Raw genomic sequence first — 23,372 nt, forward strand, 5'->3', positions numbered from 1 at the left:
GCCTGTATTTCCAGTCACTGCCTTTAAACTGCAGCCTTTCCACTGACTTCTCTTTAAACTGCCCTTCTCACGTCCTGACCATTTACCTTTAAATATACTGGAAAACAGGAACTCTCCAATTACCTGCCTTGCTTGTGTGTGTGTGTGTGTGTGTGTGTGTGTTTAATTACAATTGTGGGGACCAATTGTTAGGGAAAATAGGATTTTGAATGGAAATCAATTGTGTCCCCCACAAGGTTGGTTAAACAACACTGTGTGTGTGTGTGTGTGTGTGTGTGTGTGTGTGAAATTGAGAATGAAAGCTGTGGTACACTATATGTGTATGAGTTTAATAAAGGAGGAATGGTGTGAGATATCAGGTGTCCATTCTAGACAGCTGTTTGTTAGGTTTTGACCTCTGACCCCTCTATATCCCTCAGCCTCAGCTGGATTCCATGTTTCACAGAGAATAATAGAATAAGGAAATATTTGACAATGTTAAAGGGCAGTGAGTTATGATTGACACATTGACCAGCCAATGAGAATGGTGTATGAATGATTGACAGACGTACCAGCCCATGTGGATGGCGTATGCTGTGCGTGTCTCCCGCCCCTCCTGTCGGCTGATGTTCTTAGCTGCTTCAACCACCTCCTGTGTTGTCTGGTAGTCTCTCAGTGACCACTCATGGACCGCAACCTCACCATACTGCAACACCCCCACCTGAACACAACCATACACGGTCATGTTAGAAACAAAACCACACACACACACAATGGTGCCTGCCTGTCTTTCCAATGTAGTCAAGCATACAGTGGGATATCCACAGATAGAACATGACCTCAGCTCAAATTTTTGACAGTTTATCTGTGTCTATGTCTGACAGTTGGTGTTTGGGGTGAGCTGTCCCTTTAACTACTAACCCTGTGCCCTCTGAGAACAGAGTATTTGGGGAATTTGCGAATCCATCCAGGAACCAGAGGAATTCTCTCTTCACCTCACCTCGCCTGCTACTGCTGTCCCTTTGCTACATTGCTACTGACCCCCCTCTAAACCCATTGTTCCCCCTCTCCTCTACCCTTCCCCATCTCCCTCTCCTCTCCCCTCCTCAACCCAAACCTCTACCCCTCTGCTACTGACCCCCTCCAAACCACTTATCCCCCTCTCCTCTAATCTTCCCCCTCTCCCCCTCTCCTTCTCATCTCCTGTCCTCCCCAAACCTCTACCCCTCTACTTCCTCTCCCCTCTCCCAAACCTCAAGGCCAGCTCTTGTCCCATTGCATTAGTCCATCCATTCATTGTCATCAGATTACCACACTATGTTGTGTTTCAGTGTAAAGGACTGGCTTGTGTAGTTGACTGAGACTCAACCAACAGAATCCCTATTCTGGGCCTCAGCTGGAGGGGTTTGGGGACTTAGCAAGAAAACACAAACAAACTACAAGAGAGGATTTGATCACAGAAATGTACAGACGAAAGCACACACAAGCATACCGGCTCGCACGCACGCATGTTCACACAAACACAAACACCCACACTCACACACCCTTACCTGCATTTGTTCTGGGCTGATATGGAACTTGCTGAGGATGTTACTGAGGAAGTTCTGGACTTCATACCAGGGATAGATACTGTTGGAGCCATCCAGAACCATCACTATGTCCATGTATGTAGTACATCCTGGAACAGAACACACACCTTACTGGATCCATAATGGAACACTGAGTACTACAGAACACACACCTTACTGGATCCATAATGGAACACTGAGTACTACAGAACACACACCTTACTGGATCCATAATGGAACACTGAGTACTACAGAACACACACCTTACTGGATCCATAATGGAACACTGAGTACTAAGGAACAGAACACACACCTTACTGGATCCATAATGGAACACTGAGTACTACAGAACACACACCTTACTGGATCCATAATGGAACACTGAGTACTAAGGAACAGAACACACACCTTACTGGATCCATAATTGAACACTGAGTACTACAGAACACACACCTTACTGGATCCATAATTGAACACTGAGTACTACAGAACACACACCTTACTGGATCCATAATTGAACACTGAGTACTAAGGAACAGAACACACACCTTACTGGATCCATAATTGAACACTGAGTACTAAGGAACAGAACACACACCTTACTGGATCCATAATTGAACACTGAGTACTACAGAACACACACCTTACTGGATCCATAATTGAACACTGAGTACTAAGGAACAGAACACACACCTTACTGGATCCATAATTGAACACTGAGTACTACAGAACACACACCTTACTGGATCCATAATTGAACACTGAGTACTACAGAACACACACCTTACTGGATCCATAATTGAACACTGAGTACTAAGGAACAGAACACACACCTTACTGGATCCATAATGGAACACTGAGTACTACAGAACACACACCTTACTGGATCCATAATGGAACACTGAGTACTACAGAACACACACCTTACTGGATCCATAATGGAACACTGAGTCCTACAGAACACACACATTACTGGATCCATAATGGAACATTGAATACTAAGGACCCACATAACTCCCAAAACCCCATAAAATGAACTCTACTGTAACAGAGTCATTACCATTTAGCTGTGATGTATGTGTGTGCTCGAGTATATAAATGCAACCCACTCTTTGTGTCTGCCTGTGTGTGTGTGTGTGTGTGCGTGCGTGCGTGCATGCGTATACTTGTGTGTGTGTGTGTCTGAGTGCGTGCGCGCACGTGTGTGTGTAGTTACTCTGTGCTGTAGGGGCGATGGTCTCTCTGGGTTCCAGGTCATCACTGACAGAAGCACAGATCCCCGTACTGAAGACTGACGTACCACACTCCTGAGACCACAGGGGCGCACACGCCTGAAACACACACACACACACACACACACACACACACACACACACACACACACACACACACACACACACACACACAGATGTGGTTATTGTCACTCCTTTAACTGAAACTGTAAAGGTAACATAACATACATACAGTTGAAGTCGGAAGTTTACATACAGTTAGATTGGAGTCATTAAAACTCGTTTTTCAACCACTCCACAAATTTATTGTTAACAAACTATAGTTTTGGCAAGTCGGATAGGACATTTACTTTGTGCATGACACAAGTAATTTTTCCAACAATTGTTTACAGACAGATTATTTCACTTATAATTCCCTGTATCACAATTCCAGTGGGTCAGAAGTTAACATACACTAAGTTGACTGTGCCTTTAAACAGCTTGGAAAATTCCAGAAAATGATGTCATGGCTTTAGAAGCTTCTGATAGACTAATTGACATCATTTGAGTCAATTGGAGGTGTACCTGTGGATGTATTTCAATGCCTACCTTCAGACTCAGTGCCTCTTTGCTTGACATCATGGGAAATCAAAAGAAATCAGCCAAGACCTCAGAAAAAAAAAGGTAGACCTCCACAAGTCTGGTTCATCCTTGGGAGCAATTTCCAAATGCCTGAAGATACCACGTTCATCTGTACAAACAATAGTACGCAAGTATAAACACCATGGGACCACGCAGCCATCATACCGCTCAGGAAGGAGACACGTTCTGTCTCCTAGAGATGAACGTACTTTGGTGCGAAAAGTGCAAATCAATCCCAGAACAACAGCAAATGACCTTGTGAAGATGCTGGAGGAAACAGGTACAAAAGTATCTATATCCACAGTAAAACGAGTCCTATATCGACATAACCTGAAAGGCCGCTCAGCAAGGAAGAAGCCACTGCTCCAAAACCGCCATAAAAAAAGCCAGACTACGGTTTGCAACACATGGGGACAAAGATCGTACTTTTTGGAGAAATGTCCTCTGATCTGATGAAACAAAAATAGAACTGTTTGGCCATAATGACCATCGTTATGTTTGGAGGAAAAAGGGGGGCGCTTGCAAGCCGAAGAACACCATCCCAACCTTGAAGCATGAGGGTGGCAGCATCATGCTGTGGGGGTGCTTTGCTGCAGGAGGGACTGGTGCACTTCACAAAACAGATGGCATAATGAGGAAAGAAAATTATGTGGATATATTGAAGCAACATCTCAAGACATCAGTCAGGAAGTTAAAGCTTGGTTGCAAATGGGTCTTCCAAATGGACAATGACCCCAAGCATACTTCCAAAGTTGTAGCAAAATGGCTTAAGGACAACAAAGTCAAGGTATTGAAGTGGCCATCACAAAGCCCTGACCTCAATCCTATAGAACATTTGTGGGCAGAACTGAAAAGGCGTGTGCGAGCAAGGAGGCCTACAAACCTGACTCAGTTACACCAGCTCTGTCAGGAGGAATGGGCCAAAATTCACCCAACCTATTGTGGGAAGCTTGTGGAAGGCTACCCGAAACGTTTGACCCAAGTTAAACAATTGAAAGGCAATGCTACCAAATACTAATTGAGTGTATGTAAACTTCTGACCCACTGGGAATGTGATTAAATAAATAAAATCTGAAATAAATAATTCTCTCTACTATTATTCTGAAATTTCACATTCTTAAAATAAAGTGGTGATCCTAACTGACCTAAAACATGGAATCTTTACTAGGATTAAATGTCAGGAATTGTGAAAAACTGAGTTTAAATGTATTTGGCTAAGATGTATGTAAACTTCCGACTTCAACTGTAACTGTCTATGGTCCAAACTAGCTACCACTGACTTATTGGTGAGAGTGAGAGGCACAAGACAAGGACAGAGTTGACTTCCCCACTGGGCTGTTTGTCAGGTCTGCTACTGAACACACCAATAAACACCAGCAGACTGACTGTAGGAGAGTCAGACCCAGATAGAGAAAGAGGGTGGGGGACAGACCACGTATTGACCCTGCACACCCTAACCGACAAACAAAACAAAACAAAGGTAAAGTCTTCACATGCTTTGTTGATTTTAAATCCAGGCTCTGTCGTAGATAAATCCAGGCTCTGGATAAGAGCGTCTGCTAAATGACTCAAATGTAAATGTTAAAAAGCTTTTGATTCAATTTGGCATGAGGGTCTGCTATTCAAATTGATGGAAAGCGGTGTTGGGGGAAAAACATACAACATTATAAAATCCATGTACACAAACAACAAGTGTGCGGTTAAAATTGGCAAAAAACACACATTTCTTTCCACAGGGCCGTGGGGTTAGACAGGAATGCAGCTTGAGCCCCACCCTCTTCAACATATATATAAATGATTTGGCGAGGGCACTAGAACAGTCTGCAGCACCCGGCCTCACCCTACTAGAATCTGAAGTCAAATGTCTACTGTATGCTGATGATCTGGTGCTTCTGTCCCCAACCAAGGAGGGCCTACAGAAGCACCTAGATCTTCTGCACAGATTCTATCAGACCTGGGCCCTGACAGTAAATCTCAGTAAGACAAAAATAATGGTGTTCCAAAAAAGGTCCAGTTGCCAGGACCACAAATACAAATGCCCTCTTGACGCCATTGCCCTAGAGCACACATAAAACTATACCTCGCCCTAAACATCAGCGCCACAGGTAACTTCCACAAAGCTGTGAACCATCTGAGAGACAAGGCAAGAAGGGCCTTCTACGCCATCAAAAGGAACATAAAATTCAACATACCAATTAGGATCTGGCAAAAAATACATGAATCAGTTATAGAACCCATTGCACTTTATGGTTCTGAGGTCAGGGGTCCGCTCACCAACCAATAATTCACAAAATGGGAGAAACACCAAATTGAGACTGCATGCAGAATTCTGCAAAAAAATATCCTCTGTGTACATTGTAAAACACCAAATAATGAATGCAGAGCAGAATTAGGCCGATACCCGCTAATTATCAAAATCCAGAAAAGAGCCGTTAAATTCTACAACCACCTAAAAGGAAGCGATTCCCAAACATTCCATAACAAAAGCCATCACCTACAGAGATATGTACCTGGAGAAGAGTCCCTTAAGCAAGCTGGTGCTGGGGCTCTGTTCACAAACACAAACAGACCCCACAGAGCCCCAGGACAGCAACACAATTAGACCCAACCAAATCATGAGAAAACAAAAAGATCATTACTTGACAAATTGGAAATAATTAACAAAAAAACAGAGCAAACTAGAATGCTATTTGGCCCTAAACAGAGAGTACACAGTGGCAGAATACCTGACCACTGTGACTGACCCGAAATTAAGGAAAGCTTTGACTATGTACAGACTCAGTGAGCATAGCTTTGCTATTGAGAGAGGCCGTCGTAGGCAGACCTGGCTCTCAAGAGAAGACAGGCTATGTGCACACTGCCCAAAAATGAGGTGGAAACTGAGCTACACTTCCTAACCTCCTGCCAAATGTATGACCATATTAGAGACACATATTTCCCTCAGATTACACAGACCCACAAAGAATTTGAAAACAAATCCAAATCTATTGGGAGAAATACCACAGTGTGCCATCACAGCAGCAGGTTTTGTTACCTGTTGCCACAAGAAAAGGGCAACCAGTGAAGAACAAACACCATTGTAAATACAACCCATATTTATGTTTATTTCCCCCCCCTTTTGTACTTTACCTATTTGCACATTGTTACAACACTGTATATAGCCATAATATGACATTTGAAATGTCTCTATTCCTTTGGAACTTGTGTAATGTTTACTGTTAGTTTTTTATTGTTTATTTCACTTTAGTTTATTATATATTTCACTTGCTTTGGCAATGTAAAATATGTTTTCCATGCCAATAAAGCCCTTTGAATTGAAATTCAATTGAGAGAGAGGAGGTGGGGGGGGACTGAGACAGAGAGAGAGGGGGGAGTGAGACAGATAGAGAGGGGGGAGTGAGAGAGAGAGAAAGTAGAGAGAAAGAGAGGGGGGAACTGAGAGAGAGAGAGGGGGGACAGAGAGAGAGAGAGAGAGAGAGAGAGAGAGAGAGAGAGAGAGAGAGAGAGAGAGAGAGAGAGAGAGAGAGAGAGAGAGAGAGAGAGAGAGAGAGAGAGAGAGAGAGAGAGAGAAAGAAAGAAAGAAAGAAAGAAAGAAAGAAAGAAAGAAAGAAAGAAAGAAAGAAAGAAAGAAAGAGAGAAAGAGAAAGAGGGGGAACTAAGAGAGAGATAGAGAGAAAGAGGGGTGAGACAGAGAGACAGAGAGAGGGGGGAGACAGAGAGAGAGAGACAGGGGGACTGAGAGAGAAAGAGAGAGAGTGAGAGAGAGAAGGAGAAGGAAAGAGGGAAAGAGAAGGGGAGAGATTGGAGAGAGAGAGAGAGAGAGAGAGAGAGAGAGATGTGGAGAGAGGGAGAGAGAGTGAAAGAGAGAAAGGGAGATGAGGAGGAGAATAATTGTGGATAATGGAGGGGGGGAAGAATAGGTCATGGAAAAGCATATAATTGTGGTTTGAGAACAGATAAAATGAAAGAGAGGCAGAAGAGAGAGAGAGCGAGGGATGGGGTGAAAAAGTTGTTGACATGTTGGCAGTTTTCATGAGTATTTTTGCAGAGCTGGAATGCAGCAGACCAATAAAGCCATTTAATCACTATTGTAGTGAATTTATTGAGGCAGAACAGTCACATCAAAATATTTATGTCTTCAAAGCACACTATTTATTTGGCTTTAAAACTAAAGAGAGAGAAAAGGAAAGGGGGAGTGTGGGGAGAGAGGAGAGCTAGGATAAAAGGAAGAACATTCATACACACTAGGAGACAAAATAAAACAATTAAAAGAGTGAAGGAGGGAGGAAAGAAAGAGAAAACATGACCCTGTCATTATCAAAGATTCCCTGTCTTAGAGATAGACAGAGGGATGGATGGAGAGAGAGAGAGAGGGATGGATAGATGGAGAGAGAGAGACAGAGGGATGGATGGAGAGAGAGAGAGAGAGACAGAGGGATGGATGGAGAGAGAGAGAGAGAGACAGAGGGATGGATGGAGAAAGAGAGAGAGAGAGAGACAGAGGGATGGATGGAGAGAGAGAGAGAGAGACAGAGGGATGGATGGAGAAAGAGAGAGAGAGAGAGAGATAGAGGGATGATGGAGAGAGAGAGAGAGACAGAGGGATGGATGGAGAGAGAGAGAGGGATGGATGGATGGAGAGAGAGAGACAGCGGGATGGATGGAGAGAGAGAGAGAGAGACAGAGGGATGGATGGAGAGAGAGAGAGGGATGGATGGATGGAGAGAGAGAGACAGAGGGATGGATGGAGAGAGAGAGAGAGAGACAGAGGGATGGATGGAGAGAGAGAGAGGGATGAGAGAAAGGAAAGAGGGAGAGGAGGGCGAGAGGTGCTATGGCTTTTGGTAGGCCTGTCATTACAAAGGGCCGGAGACGCATTCCGATCCTGTTTTAGACCCTACCACAGGGGTTTTAACAAACACACAAATGAACGCACACACATGCGGAAAAACAGGGTGCGCTGGCCCCGCGTTATTGAACTGTGTTTGATTCTGCATCTAGAGGAGCGGCAAACTGCTGGCAGACACACACACACACACAGGAGGGGCTGCTTGCTGGCACAGCCACCCAGTAATTCCGCTGTAACCATAGAGAACTGGAGAGATCTGGATCAGAAGAGTCTGCTAGGACAACGTGGACCAGAGTGTGTGTGTGTGTGTGTGTGTGTGTGTGTGTGTGTGTGTGTGTGTGTGTGTGTGTGTGTGTGTGTGTGTGTGTGTGTGTGTGTGTGTGTGTGTGTGGTGCGTCTGTGTGTGTGCTTGAATGTATGGTAAGAAAAGTTGCCCTATAAAGCGGGGGAATTCTGAACCACGCAAAGCACACAAACACACACAGACTTGGCATCTAATGTTTCTCCTTCTAAACATGGCCACCCCCAGCTGACTCATTGAAAAGGCCATACCAAACAAACACACCACCTCCTCCTCTCACCACCACCACATCCCTCCAGGACTGACTCAGTTCCTACAGCTATGTAACCAACCCAGTATCAAACACTGACTCAAGACCATGTATCTACAAGACTCAAGACCATGTTAGCCCACTGATTCAATCAATTAATCAATCAATCAGTCAACCAGTCAGCCAATGGGACAGTAAACGTACCAGGAATCCATCAGGTGAGTCTGGACTGAGGGTCATTCCTAGATGAGAGTTCTTCAGGTTCCTAGATACATTCTGTAACGCGCTCTCACCTGAGACAGAGAAGGAGGAGAGAGATGGTTAATGACATCACCTACACTACCTTCAAAAGTTTGGGGTCACTTAGAAATGTCCTTGTTTTCCATGAAAACATAAATGAAATTAGTTTGAATAGGAAATATATCAAAATGCATAGGAAGGGATGGATGGAGAGTCATTGACAAGGTTAGAAATAATGATTTTGAATAGAAATAATAATTGTGTCCTCCATTTGCAGCAATTACAGCCTTGCAGACCTTTGGCATTCTAGTTGTCAATTTGTTGAGGTAATCTGAAGCGATTTCACCCCATGCTTCCTGAAGCACCTTCCACAATTTGTATTGGTTTGATGGGGACTTCTTACGTACCATACGGTCAAGCTGCTCCCACAACAGCTCAATAGGGTTGAGATCTGGTGACTGTGCTGGCCACTCCATTATAGACAGAATAGCAGCTGACTGCTTCTTCCCTAAATAGTTATTGCATAGTTTGGAGCTGTGCTTTGGGTCATTGTCCTGTTGTAGGAGGAAATTGGCTCCAATCAAACGCTGTCCACAGGGTATGGCATGGCGTTGCAAAATGGAGTGATAGCCTTCCTTCCCTTTTACCCTGAACAAATCTCCCACTTTACCACCACCAAAGCACCCCCAGACCATCACACTGCCTCCACCATGCTTGACAGATGGCATCAAGCACTCCTCCAGCATCTTTTCATTTGGTCTGCGTCTCACAAATATTTTTCTTTGTAATCCGAACACCTCAAACTTCGATTCATCTGTCCATAACACTTTTTTCCAATCTTCCTCTGTCCAGTGTTCTTTTACCCATCTTAATCTTTTCTTTTTATTGGCCAGTCTGAGATATGGCTTTTTCTTTGCAACTCTGCCTAGAATGTCAGCATCCTGGAGTCGCTTCTTCACTGTTGACGTTGAGACTGGTGTTTTGCGGGTACTATTTAATGAAGCTGCCAGTTGAGGACCTGTGAGGCGTCTGTTTCTCAAACTGGACACTCTAATGTATTTGTCCTCTTGCTCAGTTGTGCACCGGGGCCTCCCACTCCTCTTTCTATTCTGGTTAGAGCCAGTTTGCGCTTTGAAGGGAGTAGTACACAGCGTTTTACGAGATCTTCAGTTTCTTGGCAATTTCTCGCATGGAATGGCCTTCATTTCTCAGAACAAGAATAGACTGATGAGTTTCAGAAGAAAGTTATTTGTTTCTGGCCATTTTGATCCTGTAATCGAACCCACAAGTACATATTACTTCAACTACCTCAACTAGCCGGTGCCCCCGCACATTGACTCTGCACTGGTACCCCCTGTATATATAGCCTCCCTACTGTTATTTTATTTTACTTCTGCTCTTTTTTTCTCAACACTTTTTTGTTGTTGTTTTATTTTACTTTTTTATTCAAAATAAATGCACTGTTGGTTATGGGCTGTAAGTAAGCAATTCACTGTAATGTCTGCACCTGTTGTATTCGGCGTATGTGGCCAATAAAATTTGATTTGATTTGATTTGATGCTCCAGATACTCAACTAGTCTCAAGAAGGCCAGTTTTATTGCTTCTTTAATCAGCACAACAGTTTTCAGCTGTGCTAACATAATTGCAAAAGGGTTTTCTAATGATCAATTAGCCTTTTTAAATGATAAACTTGGATTAGCAAACACAATGTGCCATTGGAACACAGGACTGATGGTTGCTGATAATGGGCCTCTGTACGCCTATGTAGATATTCCATAAAAAATCTGCTGTTTCCAGCTACAATCGCCATTTACAACATGAACAATGTCTACACTGTATTTCTGATCAATTCGATGTTATTTTAATGGACAGAAAAATTGCTTTTCTTTCTAAAACAAGGACATTTCTAAGTGACCCCAAACTTTTGAACGGTAGTGTAGATGCTGAGCTATGGCCAGTTTAGTGTTTCTCCTCATAATAGTTAAGATTAGGATCAGGAAAGGTTAAGCTGATCCTAGATCTGTGGTTCTCTCTCACCCAGGTTGGTTTTGGTGCAGTTGGAGTTCCTCTCCTCTCCTACGATGCATTTGTACACGTCTCCTCTCCTGGTATTGGGCGGGCCATCCCAAGGAGCACCAACCAGCATCCTGCATCACAAACACACACACAGCCAATCAGGTAAGAGGATTTTATTAATGCATCCTACCACAGATACACTAATTGAAACACACACACACTGGGGTAGCCTAGAGGACGGCAGGTAGCGTAGAGCAGAGGTTCCCAAACTGTCAGGCAGTATTGGTTTGTTTTTTATTCATGTTCTGTACGCTTCTCTTGTTTTGTTCATCTGCATTTATCTTTATTAAACTCACCTTCTGCACTTGCTTCCTGACTCCCGGCGTATACGTAACAGAATACTGCCTCACAATATGGAAGCAGCAGAGGATAAAACCATCTTCCAGACAGTCAACGAACAGGGTCATCTACTCCACCAACACCATGACCAGCTGGAGCAACTGGGTACGGCCATGGAGGAGGTCCTCCGCGTTCTCCATCGCCTCGACACCACCAGAGAGGCTCTCCATACCCCTATCAGAGGGCCTCCTACCACGGGTCGTCACAGTGAGCCAGTCCCCCAGCCTACCCAGCCGTCCGCAACAGGTCAGCGATGCCCGACTGTCCCTTTCGGAGAAGTATGACGGTACTCCATCAAAATGCCGTGGCTTCCTGCTCCAGTGCTCCCTCTATTTCGCCCATCAGACAGGAGCCCCCACCACCGAGAGTTCCAAGGTTGCCACGGACATTTCCCTGCTGACTGGGGCGGGCGTTGGAGTGGGCTACGGCCGTCTGGGAGAGAGGAGAGGAGGAGCTGGGTTCCTATGAGAGGTTCATGGCTCTGTTCAGGGCAGTCTTCGACCATCCTCCAGAGGGCAGAGAGGGATGTGATAGACTTCCCCAACTCCAGCAGGGTGCCCAGACCGCTGCAGAGTACGCCCTCACCTTTCGGACTGTGGCAGCCTCCAGCGGATGAAATGAGCCGGTGCTCCGCACTCTATTCCGGAGAGGACTGCGCGAAGAGGTCCAGACGGAGTTAGCGTGTCGGGATGACAACCTATCCTTGGACACAATCATCGCGATGGCCATCCGTCTGGATAACCTTCTTCGGGAGCGCCTCCACCTACCTCTCTCCTCGTCCTCCTTCTTTGGCTGTCCTGAGGCAGAGCCTGAACCCATGGAGGTAGCGTCCACACACCTCTCCGCGGCAGAGAGGCATCGCCGGAGACAACTGGGTCTCTGTCCCTATTGCGGCCAGGAGGGGCACCAGCTTTAGTGGTGTCCGGTGCGTCCTAACCCGGGGTCCACTTGGGCAGAGGGGCGGCCCCATGATCTTCTGTCTCCCTGGGTAGGCATAAGTATTCCATCTTCATCGTTTTCCGTCAAACCCTTTCTGGTTTCCATTTCACTGGCTGGCTGTTGTCTCTACAGCTCTATTGGACTCCTGTGCCGCATGGAATTTAATCGACCAGGCCCTCTCCTCCTCCCTGAACCTCCTCTCCTTTTCCGGTCCAAACCCTGGATAATCGACCATTGGGATCCGGCACTATCACACACATCCCAGCACCACTCACCCTCACCATGGGACCCATGCACCAGGAAAGCCTTCCCTTCCTCATCATCACCGCACCCGTACACAAAGTCATCCTCGGCAGGGGGGACCGAGTGAAAAAGTTTGGGAACCCCTGGCCTAGAGGGCGGCAGGTAGCCTGGAGGGTGGCAGGTAGCCTGGAGGGAGGCATGTAGCCTGGAGGGAGGCAGGTAGCCTGGAGGGTGGCAGGTAGCCTGGAGGGAGGCGGGTAGCCTGGAGGGCGGCGGGTAGCCTGGAGGGCGGCGGGTAGCCTGGAGGGCGGCGGGTAGCCTGGAGGGAGGCAGGTAGCCTGGAGGGCGGCGGGTAGCCTGGAGGGCAGCAGGTAGCCTGGAGGGAGGCAGGTAGCCTGGAGGGAGGCAGGTAGCCTGGAGGGAGGCAGGTAGCCTGGAGGGAGGTAGGTAGCCTGGAGGGCAGCAGGTAGTATGGAGGGCAGCAGATAGCCTGCCCTTGAGCAAGGCACTTCACCCTAATCTCTCCAGGGTCGCCATTAATAATGGCTGATCCCTGGCCGTGACCCCTCTTCGAGGGTGTCTCAGGGGGAGTTGGGATATGCAAAAATCACATTTACATTTCACACCACACACTCGTGCAGGTTACCCACTTGTACATGCAGTGAAACAGGACAAATATAAGCACCCCCTTTTTGACCTTTGACAAACACACACACATACAGACTTTGGTACTCACGATTTCTCCCCCTCATTGTCATGCTGTAGCACAGAGAAACCAAACAGGGCCTCCTCTGGACCAGTGTAGATACGAGGCCGCTTAACATCGATGTTGAAACACTCACACAACCCTGAGGGAACATAACAACAGACAGAAGGTTAGAGAAAGGCCTTGGGTTGTGGGGAGAGAGGGGCTGGGGTTGTAGGGAGAGAGGGACTGGGGTTGTGGGGAGAGAAGGGCTGGGGTTGTGGGGAGAGAGGGGCTGGGGTTGTGGGGAGAGAGGGGCTGGGGTTGTGGGGGAGAGAAGGGCTGGGGTTGTGGGGAGAGAGGGGCTGGGGTTGTGGGGATAGAGGGGGTTGTGGGGACCGAAGGGCTGGGGTTGTGGGGAGAGAGGGGCTGGGATTGTGGGAAGAGAGGGCTGGGGTTGTGGGGAGAGAGGGGCTGGGGTTGTGGGGAGAGAGGGGCAGGGGGTTGTGGGGAGAGAGGGGCTGGGGTTGTGGGGAGAGAGGGGCTGGGGTTGTGGGGATAGGGGGTTGTGGGGAGAAGGGCTGGGGTTGTGGGAGAGAGAGGGGCTGGGGTTGTGGGGAGAGAGGGGCTGGGGTTGTGGGGAGAGAGGGGCTGGGGGTTGTGGGGAGAAGGGGCTGGGGTTGTGGGAAGAGAGGGGCTGGGGTTGTGGGGAGAGAGGGGCTGGGGTTGTGGGGAGAGAGGGGCTGGGGTTGTGGGGAGAGAGGGGCTGGGGTTGTGGGAGAGAGGGGCTGGGGTTGGGGAGAGAGGGGCTGGGGTTGTGGGGAGAGAGGGCTGGGGTTGTGGGGAGAGAGGGGCTGGGGTTGTGGGAGAGAGCTGGGGTTGTGGGGAGAGGGGGCTGGGGTTGTGGGGAGAGAGGGGCTGGGGTTGTGGGGAGAGAGGGGCTGGGGTTGTGGGGAGAGAGGGGCTGGGGTTGTGGGGATAGCGGGGGTTGTGGGGACCGAAGGGCTGGGGTTGTGGGAAGAGAGGGGCTGGGGTTGTGGGGAGAGAGGGGCTGGGGTTGTGGGGAGAGAGGGGCTGGGGTTGTGGGGACCGAAGGGCTGGGGTTGTGGGAAGAGAGGGGCTGGGGTTGTGGGGAGAGAGGGGCTGGGGTTGTGGGGAGAGAGGGCTGGGGTTGTGGGGAGAGAGGGGCTGGGGTTGTGGGGAGAGAGGGGCTGGGGTTGTAGGGAGAAAAGGGCTATGGTTAGAGAGAGGGGGTTGGAGGGTGAGAGGAGAGGGGCTGGGGTTGGGGGGAGAGAGGGGGTTAGAGAGAGGGGGTTGGAGGTGAGGGAAATGGAGAGAGTGAAAGAGAGAAAGAGAGAGGGAGCGAGAGAGAGAGAGAGAGAGAGTTTACATTGCTTTGGCAATGTAAACATATGTTTCCCATGCCAATAAAGCCCAATTTGGGGGGGGGGATAAATGGGGGGGATAAACAGAGTGACCAAAGATGACCTTTGAGGAAAAAGGGAGTCAGTCTAGGGGAAAAGGAGCGGGAGAGACGGGGAAAGAGGGAGGGAGGGAGAGAGGGGGGAGGTTGTGGGTTATAAAAACTATGTAGTATAGTAGCTCCCTGTTATACCGTACAAACCTGCCCTTTATACAGAGAGAGAGAGAGAGAGAGAGAGAGAGCTGAGAAGGAGAGAGAAAGAGAGGGTAGAGGGAAAGCAAGAGAGATACAGAAGAACGAGAGAAAGAGGTAGAGCGACGGAGCAAGCAAAGGAATGGAAGAAGGAGGATAGTTCATTGACTCGCCCAGGGGAGGTGTGTGACTGAGAAAACAGACATGGAAACACACAGGCCAACTGTCAAAATAAAAGCCACACTACACTCTTTATGATGATTTAATTTAAAGAGAGGAGACCTGTGGAGTGCCTTCACACTAAAATAGACTCACAGACACCAGAACACTTTAGCTAGCACCCCCAACTGTAATGCATATAAATGCAATGAAGATACAGGCCTAACGGTTACCCAGGCTAGAACATCAAACAGAGTGTACATACAGGCCTAACCCATGCTAGAACCACAAACATAGTGTACATACAGGCCTAACTAACACACTGTAAAAAATTATTATAGCTGCAATATGTTACTTGTTGTGAGACCTGACCAAATTCATATAGAAATGTGAGTTATAGATCTGTCATTCTCATTGAAAGCAAGTCTAAAAAGCGGTAGATCTGTTCTATGTGTGCTATTTCTATGCTTCCCATTCTTAAGTTTTGTTTTTGCATCTTCTACTTTCGGTTATGTACACCAGCTTCAAACAGCTGAAAATACAATATTTTTGGTTATGGATGGTAGAATGATTTTCTACGCTATACTTGCTTGTTTTGTCACATAAACTGAAATTTGGCAAACTATTAGAATTTTAGCAACCAGGAAATGGCAGAGCGATTTCTGCATAGCGCATCTTTAAGTAACTGGTTCCACAGCCTTTTGAAGTTTACTAAATTTTTCGATCAAGGTGTTACCTGAACTTAACATTTTTAGTTGGTTTAAAACATAGCTCCAACTTCAGAAAATGTACACCAAAATGTTGTCAATTTAAAGTTATGTGTTTGCTCAACTTACCTCATATGTTTATTCAACTAGAAATTATTATTTGGACATCTTAACTAAAAAAGGTTGTGAAACTAGTTATACACACATAAACAATGCTTTTGACATACAATGTTTTCAACTTACATATTTGACACACGATTACATTGTGCATGTTCATATATACAGTAATTATTATTCAACATGTCCTCACCTTGGATTTGAACTCACAATCTCTTAGTTCACAGCACACAAATCTTCCTGCTATGCCACCGTGTCTATGTCAACGACTGATTTAATCTGTATTGCTACACTTTGCACTTCAAAGTAAATCTCAGCTCTGTTAAAAGTACACTCAAGTAAAACTATTTTATTTATCATAGCGATAAAGGAGAAACATAAAAAATGAGTAATATGCCCCACCAACATTAAACTACTATACAGAAAATGCTACATCAAATCAATGATGAGAGAATAATCAGATTAACTGATAACTGACACAGACATGGTGGCGTTGCAGGAAGATTGGCATGCTGTGAACCAAAAGGTTGTGAGTTCAAATCCCAGATGAGGACTTGTTGAATATTAATTACTGTATAAATGAACATGCACAATGTAATCATGTATGTCAAATATGTACGTTTAAAACGTTGCATGTTAAAAGTAAGGTCTTTGTGTAACCAGTTGCACAGCCCTTTTTAGTTAAGATGCCCAAATAATAATTTGTAGTTGAATGAACATGAGACAATTTGAGCAAACACGTCATTTTAAGTTGACTGAATTTTTGCGTACGTTTTTTTGTGTAAGTTGGAGATCCCATACAGTCATCATGATCATGCTCCTCTCTTTCATTGATGACATCATAACTAATCTCTACTGTTTAATCACTTCAACTCTCTTTAATTGTGTCCGGGCATCTCTCTCTCTCTCTCTCTCTCTCTCTCTCTCTCTCTCTCTCTCTCTCTCTCTCTCTCTCTCTCTCTCTCTCTCTCTCTCTCTCTCTCTCTCACACACTTGTCTCTCGTATGTTTTAAAGACTGTCCGTGCCACCAAGCCCCTTCCACCCCTCTCTCCTAACCCCCCGCCACCTTAACCCCCCACTCTCCACTCAAATCATCCAATTGTCATCCTCCTCCTCCTCCTGTACCCCCTCCCCGGCTCTTCACCCTCACCACCAAACCACCCTCCTCTCCTCCTCTCCTGCTCCTCTCCTCCGCTCCCATTTTCAGCTGGTTTATATGTGTCTGTACCACAGCCTGTCTGACCATGGATCGTCATGACAACTGACTGTAAACATTTATGCAGCCAAACCCTGTCCAGATTCAGATTCCTCTCTCTGTTCAACCACACGATCGGCTCGCGATGCTCTTGCTGCTGCTATGTGTGTGTGTGTGTGTGTGCGTTTGTGTGTACTGCTACTGAATGATGTATTCAGGGATGACAGGTCAGTGGAGTTGACAGTACAGTGTTACGTGTGTTACAGAGGAATGGCAGCCTGACCACAGATGTGTGTGACAGTATGCAGACTACATGTGCCTCTGATTTATGACATTTCAAATGGGCAACCGTCTCTCTATTACAGCTTCTCTCTCTCAATTCAATTTAAGGGCTTTATCTCTCTCTCTCTCTCTCTCTCTCTCTCTCTCTCTCTCTCTCTCTCTCTCTCTTCTCTCTCTCTACCTCTCTCTCTCTCCCTCTCTCTCTCTCTCTCTCTCTCTCTCTATCTACCTCTCTCTCTCTCTCTCTCTCTCTCTCTCTCTCACACACACACACACACACATTTTCTACTTTCAACTATATACCAATTTTTCTACCACTCACTCTCATCATTTTATTTTGTCCTCTTGTTCATCTGCTTCTCTCCTCTTCCTCTCTTGTTGTCTTCACATCTGCAGTGGCGTCTTGGCATACTTTGGTCGTCTCTGGTCGACCGTGTTATGATGACCACAGTAGGTGTCTGCCTCTCTGTTTCTCTAGTATTAATTTAATTACAAGTCTTCTCTCTCTATCCCCCCCTCCCTCTCTCTCTCTCGTTCTCTGACTCACCTCCATCATGTTCTGTTCCCATCTCTATCAGTCCCTAGTGGGGTGTGGGGGTGGAAGAGAGTGGGAGTGAGAAAGAAAGACAGAGAAGGAAAGAGATATAATGGACAGCAAGAGGGAGGGAAAGAGAGAGGGGACAATGAGAGAAACAGAAAGAGAAATTGGGAGAAGAGAGAGTGTGTAGGAGAAGGACTGGGAAGAAATTGGTAGAGAGAGAGAGAGAGAGAGAGAGAGAGAGAGAGAGAGAGAGAGAGAGAGAGAGAGAGAGAGAGAGAGAGAGAGAGAGAGAGAGAGAGAGAGAGAGAGAGAGAGAGAGAAGAAGGAATTCCCCAGTCCCCCCATACACACACCTGTGTTCTACATCTCAGTAAAGCATAACACAGCAGCTAACAGTCCTATGCCTGGTTAACACGCTGGGGAGGCCTGCTCAAACCATCAACATCACACAGTCACTACATGCATGTCTCAAACAGGTAATGAAGTGTAGTACAGGCTAACCACAAACAGCGTCTGACTACGGTGACTTCAATGCATTCCTTCCTCATTCATTCCTCAGGATCAGCAGGAGGAGACAGAGACATGGCCTGAACAGACAGCAGTGTTGTGTTGTGCTGGACTGGTACATGGCCTGAACAGACAGCAGTGTTGTGTTGTGCTGGACTGGTACATGGCCTGAACAGACAGCAGTGTTGTGTTGTGCTGGACTGGTACATGGCCTGAACAGACAGCAGTGTTGTGTTGTGCTGGACTGATACATGGCCTGAACAGACAGCAGTGTTGTGTTGTGCTGGACTGATACATGGCCTGAACAGACAGCAGTGTTGTGTTGTGCTGGACTGATACATGGCCTGAACAGACAGCAGTGTTGTGTTGTGCTGGACTGATACATGGCCTGAACAGACAGCAGTGTTGTGTTGTGCTGGACTGATACATGGCCTGAACAGACAGCAGTGTTGTGTTGTGCTGGACTGGTACATGGCCTGAACAGACAGCAGTGTTGTGTTGTGCTGGACTGGACTGGTACATGGTCTCACTCAGATCATGTTAGACATCATACAGGGATCCTATACAGAATAGTTCAACCAGGTTTATAAATAACATTGGGTGTACAAAACATTAGGAACACCTTCCTAATATTGAGTTGCATACCCTTTTGCCCTCAGAACAGCCTCAATTCGTCAGGGCATGGACTCTACAAGGTGTCGAAAGCGTTCCACAGTGATGCTGGTCCATGTTGAATCCAATGCGTCCCACAGTTGTGTCAAGTTGGCTGGATGTCCTTTGGGTGGTGGAACATTCTTGATACACACAGGAAACTGTTGAGTGTGAAAAATCCAGCATCATTGCAGTTCTTGACACTCAAACCGGTGTGCCTGGCACCTACTACCCTACCCCGTTCAAAGGCACTTAAATATTTTGTCTTGCCCATTCAACCTCTGAATGGCACACATACACAATCCATACACCATCCATGTCTCAATTGTCTCAAGGCCTAAAAATCCTTATTTAACCTGCCTCCTCCCCTTCATCTACACTGATTGAAGTGGATTTAACAGGTGACATCAATAAGGGATCATAGCTTTCACCTGGATTCACCTGGTCTGTCTATGTCATGGAAAGAGCAGATGTTCCTAATGTTTTGTACACTCAGTGTATGGATACATAGATCCAAAAAGCTGCTTCTAAACACCCCACCTTTAAGTACGATGGCTACTGCCTACTTATTACAGTGTTATACACTGTGGACGTACTTATGAACACTCCAGGATCACCATGGAGCTCAACATGCTCTACTAGAGTAGGATGGAGGTTGCTAACAGCAGCAAGACATCTTACAGGGCCTATCTGTACTGTATCATGCCTTGCAATAGATAACCGGGATTCTGCCCTGTCTAATAATACCATTTTGTCATTATTTTCATGGCCACTTACTGCACAGCAATGTAGCAATTTACTCCCTGCTTATCGACTGTGTCAACACTCATTTCTGGTGAAACTATAATAGCATTTTCTCTCCTCTCCTGCCGTCTAACAGAAGTCAGTGAGTGAGGTGTGTTATGGTAGAGGTAACATGGGAGGTGGGGAGTCGACATTAACAAGCGTGGAAATTAGTGTGGTTCTTCTGACGGAAATACCATATTACTATAACTCCAGCTTCTAGGTGAATTCCGGAGAGATGGATATTACTGATATAATTTAGGAGGTCTAACCTCCCACTGGCACCAGTGTAGCAATTGAGGGGAGTGGGCAGGGTTTGAACCAGCAACCAGCAGGGGAGAAGATAGCCCTACACACCGAGGAAACTATGTAAGTTAATTACCATATTGTACAGTTAGACCCGACAGGAGGGCAAAAAAGGCCATACTGCAGGATACCACTTCTGACACCAATGTAGAGATTAAGGTGGCAGTCAAAATGGGGTTTGAACCAGCAACCCTGTGGTTAGAGGTGAAAGTGGAAAACCTCTCGTGCCATAAAGGTCTAGACCCCATGACAGTGGCTGGGCATTATCTCTCACATATGATGTAGGCCTACAGGGAGGCTATATGTTGCTTTCTAAATATCCCTGCCTCAGCCTTTGTACCTTAGAGAATGATGCCTGCAGTTGTTTTGGTGAATCACTTAAACGTCAAGCTCTTTGAGCTTTGAGACCTAGAGAAAAGCCATATCGTGTATAAATATAATGCATTATTCATTATTCATGGTTGTTTGAAGATAAGCAGTGAGTCCACTGAGGGAGCTCCAGTAGGTAACTTGAGTACCATATCATCCAGTTGGACAGGGGAGCAGCAGCAGTGGGGAACCAGGGAAACAGCTGTATGCCAACACAGTAAAGAGCTGGGCCAAGTCTCAGCACAGAGCATGACCCTGCACACTGTAGTCGTTATAGAGGTCTTTCAACTGGTTTACAGGATCACTGTTTATGTTCTAGGACCTATGATGTACTGCTGGTGCATTAGCTGGCTGTGCCATAAAGGTCCAGACTTCTTGGCAGAGGTTGTAGGTCCTACAATGCCATAGGGATAACGAATACACTGAATAATCTCAAACTAGAAAATGCACATGTATTTATAAAATAGCCTAATATTCAGGAACATATTTGTATAGGCTTCTTAAACTGTAAAAATGTAGTCATTGAGGTGACTTTGTAAAGGGGTAAAGGTCGGGGTCAAGGGTTCAAGTTATTCGTGAACGGGAAAAAAAAAAAACAGCTCTAGAAAGGTTGAGATGACTCTATAGACAACGTGAAAACTCACACTGGTTGCAAACGTACCTTTGAGGAGAACTATGAACTTGAAGAGCAGCAGGTATTTGTGCAGCTCCATTGTGTAAAGGATGGAAGGGCTTCGTGTCGTTTCTGTTTCTGTTCGGGACTTGGGCTTTAATTTCCCTAGAGTTCGTTTAAATTCCGTGCTCCAGCATAACAGAGCGCATACACACTCGGTCTTTCAACTCGCCGTATTCCCCAGGGATCCGTGAAAACCGTAAAAACACAGTTCCAGTGGCATTGCTCGGGCGCGTGGTACGGTAACCGTTTTGTGTTGCTTCTGACAGCTCTACTTCACATGTTATTGAGGGGAAAACAGACTACTTAGTTATGGTCTGTTGCTGTAACAGCTATCAGGTTTAACGATCTGTTTCTGTAATAACTATCAGGTTTTGCCCGTGTTGACAGCTTTTTCATGAATTAAACAGAGGTTGTTCTAGGTTTCTTTTCTTTTTGACAAAGAGTTGTCTAACGTATCTAAATATTTTAGGGCAGTAACAACAGTTAGGCCTGAATATGTGCCATAAATTATTACCTTAACTTGTGCGCAACTACACCTCAAATGTCTAAACTACTAGTAAAAAACCACTAAACAACTGATTCAAGCTCAAAACCAACACCTGTCCCGATGAAGAGTCCCATTTGGTGTCGTTAAACCGTCACTAATGCGTAACAGTATCACAAATGCATGTTTAGTTGCTTCCAAGAAAGCAAAACCTATAGCCCAAGCTGTCAGTCACTTTTCTACTGCTGAATGTTCCTCCTGGCTCGACACTCCAAAAATTATCAGAAGAAAGTACCCATATGTATCTTTCAACCCAACCGTTTGAGGGAGATCTATGTTTAGGTTCTCTTGACAACTTTTATGTTAGCATTTTCACTCTTCTGGTTGGTTGTATCCTTTTTCTTCGTTTTTCCTCATTTATAGCGGTTTTATCCCTCTCTGAATAGTGGAGTCCCACTGCAAAACACACACGGGTAAATGAAAGAGCGCTTTTATTCTAGGGCTAGGAGACCTTCCTTCCCTCGCGCGTTCCTCAACTCGACTTCTCTCTCAGCGCGCGTCTGGTTCGCATTTTGAAAACCCCAACCACATTCCCCCTCTCTCTCTCTCTCTCTCTCTCTCTCTCTCTCTCTCTCTCTCTCTCTCTCTCTCTCTCTCTCTCTCTCAATTCAATTCAATTCAATTTCAATTTAAGGGCTTTATTGGCATGGGAAACGTGTGTTAACATTGCCAAAGCAAGTGAAGTAGATAGTAAACAAAAGTGAAATAAACAATAAATATTAACAGTAAACATTACACTCAGAAGTTTCAAAAGAATAAAGACATTTCAAATGTCATATTATGTATATATACAGTGTTGTAACAATATGCAAATAGTTAAAGTACAAATGGGAAAATAAATAAACATAAATATGGGTTGTATTTACAATGGTGTTTGTTCTTCACTGGTTGCCCTCTTCTTGTGGCAACAGGTCACACATCTTGCTGCTGTGATGGCACACTGTGGGTTTTCACCCAGTAGATAAGGGAGTTTATCAAAACTGGGTTTGTTTTCTAATTCTTTGTGGATCTCTGTAATCTGAGGGAAATATGTGTCTCTAATATGGTCATACATTTGGCAGGAGGTTAGGAAGTGCAGCTCAGTTTCCACCTCATTTTGTGGGCAGTGTGCACATAGCCTGTCTTCTCTTGAGAGCCAGGTCTCTGGCGGCCTTTCTCAATAGCAAGGCTATGCTCACTGAGTCTGTACATAGTCAAAGCTTTCCTTAAGTTTGGGTCAGTCACAGTGGTCAGGTATTCTGCCACTGTGTACTCTCTGTTTAGGGCCAAATAGCATTCTAGTTTGCGCTGTTTTTCCAATGTGTCAATTATATTTTTGTTTTCTCATGATTTGGTTGGGTCTAATTGTGTTGCTGTCCTGGGGCTTTGCGGGGTCTGTTTGTGTTTGTGAACAGAGCCCCAGGACCAGCTTGCTTAGGGGACTCTTCTCCAGGTTAATCTCTCTGCTGGTGATGGCTTTGTTATGGAAGGTTTGGGAATCGCTTCCTTTTAGGTGGTTGTAGAATTTAACGTCTCTTTTCTGGATTTTGATCATTATCGGGTATCGGCCTAATTCTGCTCTGCATGCATTATTTGGTGTTTTACATTGTACACAAA

The 23,372-nt window shown here is 45.8% G+C and overlaps 1 protein-coding gene across 1 annotated transcript in view; it reads right to left on the reverse strand.

The window, feature by feature from the left end:
* LOC121543878 (integrin alpha-10) overlaps window positions 1-22,237 on the reverse strand; it is a 53,568-nt gene extending 31,331 nt beyond the window's left edge. The window contains exons 1-7 of the mRNA XM_045216691.1: window positions 21,218-22,237; window positions 13,375-13,486; window positions 11,079-11,188; window positions 9,005-9,093; window positions 2,764-2,878; window positions 1,530-1,657; window positions 552-700 (exon numbers count right to left, since the gene is read on the reverse strand). Of these exons, the coding sequence (XP_045072626.1) occupies window positions 552-700; window positions 1,530-1,657; window positions 2,764-2,878; window positions 9,005-9,093; window positions 11,079-11,188; window positions 13,375-13,486; window positions 21,218-21,269 (755 nt within the window). The 5' untranslated portion in view covers window positions 21,270-22,237. The remainder of the gene's footprint in view (window positions 1-551; window positions 701-1,529; window positions 1,658-2,763; window positions 2,879-9,004; window positions 9,094-11,078; window positions 11,189-13,374; window positions 13,487-21,217) is intronic.
* Between the last annotated feature and the right edge of the window lie 1,135 nt (window positions 22,238-23,372).

This window comes from Coregonus clupeaformis, unplaced genomic scaffold (assembly GCF_020615455.1).
Source record: "Coregonus clupeaformis isolate EN_2021a unplaced genomic scaffold, ASM2061545v1 scaf0776, whole genome shotgun sequence".
Classification (NCBI taxonomy): domain Eukaryota; kingdom Metazoa; phylum Chordata; class Actinopteri; order Salmoniformes; family Salmonidae; genus Coregonus; species Coregonus clupeaformis.